The 4353-nt window shown below is 39.9% G+C and overlaps 1 protein-coding gene across 1 annotated transcript; it reads right to left on the minus strand.

Annotated features, from left to right (window-relative positions):
- Nucleotides 1–1464: 1464 nt before the first annotated feature.
- ier3 (immediate early response 3) lies at nt 1465–2861 on the minus strand. Its single transcript, XM_079488312.1, has one exon. The coding sequence runs from the start codon at nt 2795–2797 to the stop codon at nt 2186–2188; it is 612 nt and encodes a 203-aa protein (XP_079344438.1). The 5' UTR covers nt 2798–2861; the 3' UTR covers nt 1465–2185.
- Between the last annotated feature and the right edge of the window lie 1492 nt (nt 2862–4353).

Raw genomic sequence — 4353 nt, forward strand, 5'->3', positions numbered from 1 at the left:
TCAGACAGTTTTTGTGTGTTCGGTCAAAGATAGAATCGTAATCTTTGTACATTATGTCTTCAATCATGCCCAGGCACGCCAAACACACCTGGGCCATTTCAGGGATTTCTGTATTTCTTTGCTTTGCCAGCTGTATCTCTTTCTCATTCTTTCGGTTCGTTCTCCCATATCCTCTCTGGTTTCAGGGCAGTGGGAGGGGTTTCATTAGGAGCATGTAATGCCACCTGACTCAAGGCTCTGGAATGCCATCTCACAGAGAGAGCGAGAGAGCAGGAGGGGGATGAAAGGAGAAAACCGGGAGGTTTGCGTGCATAGAGGAGTGTGTGTTTAGTGTGGGGGCGTTCAGATGTAAACCGCTTATTTGAATTTGTGGCAGTGGAAAGTAGATGGTGTTTTATGTGCATCTGTGAGGAAGTGTAATTGGGAATCTCCCAAAAGTGTTGATGGTTTGCTTGCTGCCTCAACTTCCGACGGGAAGCACTTACACACATGTGACCGACGTGTTTGTGAGGGTTTATTTACTACAATTTATGGAAGCTCAATTTGTAAATATTTTGTTAGAACCTCAGAGGTTTGAGTCATAGAATACACATGCAGACACATTGTTTAATTTGAGGTATGTCGTTTTTGAAAGAAAAAAACATAAATATGAATAAATGTAATTGTTATAGTGAAAGAATGTGTCACATTTATTTTACAGTGTTTGCTTGTATATAAACAGAAAATGACAACTCAATTTACTGTATATTCCCCAAAGCATCCCATAAGAAAGAAAAGTCACGGATGAGATATATTTAATATCTTCTATAAACATAGCTAAATATGATATATTTAAATCATGAATATAGATTAATATTTTTTTCTAGACATCATTAAATTTCAGAAGAGATCTCAACAAGGTCCCCAATAAAGCTCAGATTTGCCACGTCTAAACATTTCGTTATTCATTTAAACCAAATGGTTCATCTAATCAATTTGAGAAGAAACACTTAATACTAATTTGGTATTTAAATGAAACACAATGATCTACTGTATGAGGAATAACAATTTCTACGGAATAAACCTTTAAGCTACATTATACACATCCATTTCAGAAGAAGTACGTGAAATCATATTTAGATTTGATATCATTTTAGTGTTAGCTGCATATTTCTACTCTTCTACTGTCAATCTAGCAGATGTGTTTTAAAGCAGAAAAGATGTTTGGAGTTCGAAACGGACAACATCCGTCACGTGGAAGGAATACTGTAGGTGAACGTTTTTTTTGCATGACGGACGATGCTCTGGGCCTTTCCTCGATTTGTTTCCAGTCTAATTTCCATCTCCAAATTAGGTTACGAGGGCATTGGATTGGCATGTACGTAAGGCTCATTTTAGGCTACCTGACCTGAGTATACCAAGTAGAGTATGAAAACATATTTGAAAGTGTAATGTGTTTGCAACAAAGTCACAGGTGCAGAGTATGAATTTGCAATTTTTATTTCACTTTTTCAAACAGATTTGTGCGCAATTGTCCTATCAGTGTAAACGCTAATGAATAACAGATGTAGTGATATGCGTCAGAAATTAAATACTTTCATATTTCAATAACAATTACTGTAAATAAAATTGTATCAAAGTTTTTTTAAGCGTGTTTGTTACTTTATAAAGTTAATTCGACATCTGATGAATTTCTAGCTCACATTAATATTCATAATATTGTTCATAAAAAGCAACAAGTTATAAAATACTTTAAGACATCAACTGACGTTTAAAAACAATATGAAATAAATAAGTCAATAACAATAAATAGATAACGTTAAATAAATAGCTACAAGAAACGACAGTTCTTCATTTAACACAATAACATCTTCAATGTAATGTTCAAGTATTTCTGTGCGATCAGCAACACAAACGAGCATTGCGCCTTTCTCACGCACAGGTTACTGGTCTACTTGTGAGACTATAAGGCGAATCTCTATACTTCAAGTGAAGTTTTGCACAATATTCAAGTAAAGAGCCGTTCACATTTGGCTCAGTTTTTCATCATTCAAGTCCATCAAATGCCTTTTCAGCTTCGCTGGAACCGATGGGCTTTCCAAGCGCCACACACTGCTGTCCATCTTTCAAACATTGAAATTATATTAATAATATTAAGTCCATGATATTAATTAATATTAAGTCCATAACGTGATTTTCAATTCATTCAGTTCTCTTGACCGAGTCTATGGTAAACTGGATATAGAAGAGCCACCACGTATCCATTGCGATGACCGTGCTGGTAATGCGCTCTCACGTCTTCCTCCCAGTTTGCGCTCGGGCACGTAGTGTTGAGAAACTGGTTCTCTTTCTCGTTGCTGGCCTGGAGCTGCTTGCTTGACATCTGGGCGAAGTTTTTCTCCATCATCTGTCTGGCTTGGTCCTCGGGGGACTGGAAGGAGAGGACATTGTACGTTGTGGCTTCAGTGAAGCCTGGACTCTCACTCGGCAAGGACTCAACGGATCCTTCCTCCGTGTAGATCTGCATGAAGACCACCAGGCACAGGATGAGCAGCCACCGTTTGGCGGTGCTTTTCTCGGCCGGTGGGAGATATTTGCGCACTTTTGAGGGGTACATGACCCTCGTGTTCCTCTTGCGCGGGCGCGTCGGAGCCGCGCGGTAAGGGTGCGTCAGCTGCGGTTCCGGAATGCGCTCGAAGGTGAAGATCTCCGGCTCCGTGTTGCGCGGCATCACCGGTCTGAAATCAAAGTGCGGCTGCTGCCCGAAGAAGTTGTTTGTCGGGACTGAGAAGACCATGCTGTCTGATCTGGCGAACATTATTTTCTTTTCTGATCAGTTACGCACTATTCTCTGTGTCTTGTTCTGTAGTTGTGACTTCTGTGACTTCAGTGTGAGGTTTATATATATTTTGCTTTTAAGAGACGCCCAGGTTTTGAAGCCCCACCCTTAAGATGAGTTGCTCATGACGGAAAATACACGATTTAAACGAAAAAATCCCATAGAAATCGGAGAATATGAACACATGACACAACATAATAATGAGAGTTACGTTTGCCTGCCTACATATAATAATATGATCTCATTTATAGATAAAGTTAACTTTTCACAGTTATAAATGTTACTGCCTTAAATGTGTATTTTCTGTCTATATATACAAAAAAATAGTTTTTTGTAGACTTTTCCTAGTGAAGCGATGTAAAACATATTGCCATGACTTAATGATGACATTATTTTTACAGTGTGTTTATCAGTTATATCATCAGAACAAATTAACATCAAAAAGGGATTTATATGTTTTAGAAGGTTCTTGATTTTTTGTATATTAGTATTATTTACATTTACATTTATTCATTTGGCAGACGCTTTTATCCAAAGCAACTTACGTATAGGAGAGCGTATCAACATTTTTTCAACACTCTCTACAGTACTGTTCGTTTACAAGGCAATGCTACTTGGAGGATCAAAGCTGGAGTTAGCAAGGGAGAGAATGAAGAACAAGATTAGTTAGACAGTTATTGGTTAGTCAAATAATGCTGAACAGGTGTGTTTTGAGCTGTTTTTTGATAGTTGAGCAGTTCGGGTGGAGGCTGGCAGTTCATTTCACCACAGGGGAACCGAATGAGTAAAGGTTTTTGCAAGCGATTTGGTGCCTCGTTGTGATTTTCAACCCGAAGATGACAGGACGGGCTTTAGATATGGAGCAGTGAGTTAAGGTAAAGGGGCGAATTTGCCGTTATCGTTCTGAAGACCAGGGTCAGCGATTTAAACTTGATGCCGGTGGCAACTGGACTGGTTAGAAGGCCGGTCTTGATATGACCAAAGATTGGACTAGCAGCTGAGAGGCATGCTCTGACAGGAACTGGCTGATTTTCCTGAGATTGTAGAGCACAAACCTGCAAGTTTGAGTGATTGCTGCAATGTGAGGGATGAATTTCAGCCGGTCGTCGAACATCACCTCAGGTTCCTCGCATATTGGTGGGTGTTATAGTAAAGGAACGGAGCTGAATGGTACGGAAGTGTGCATTTGATGGGAGGGCTGGTATAACCAGGAGTTCTGTATTGGAGAGGTTGACTTTTAGTTCATGCTCTTTCATCCAGGAAGAGATTTCCAGAAGGCAGGTAGAGACACGGGCAGAGATGGTTGGGCGAACTGGCTTAAAAAAGCAATATGCGTATCATCTGCATAAAAATGGTATGAGAACCCACGTGCCTTAATAAGTGGACCCAGGGAGGTTTTCTATAAACAGAAAAGAGGAGAGGAGCAAGAACTGATCCCTGCGGAACTCCAGTTGCCAGGTGAGATCTGGATGTCTCGAAACTGGGCATCTATGGAACTATACTCAACTGGTTTGACTCTAATGTCACAGGCAGAT

The sequence above is a fragment of the Barbatula barbatula genome, assembly GCF_947034865.1.
Source record: "Barbatula barbatula genome assembly, chromosome: 2".
Lineage (NCBI taxonomy): Eukaryota > Metazoa > Chordata > Actinopteri > Cypriniformes > Nemacheilidae > Barbatula > Barbatula barbatula.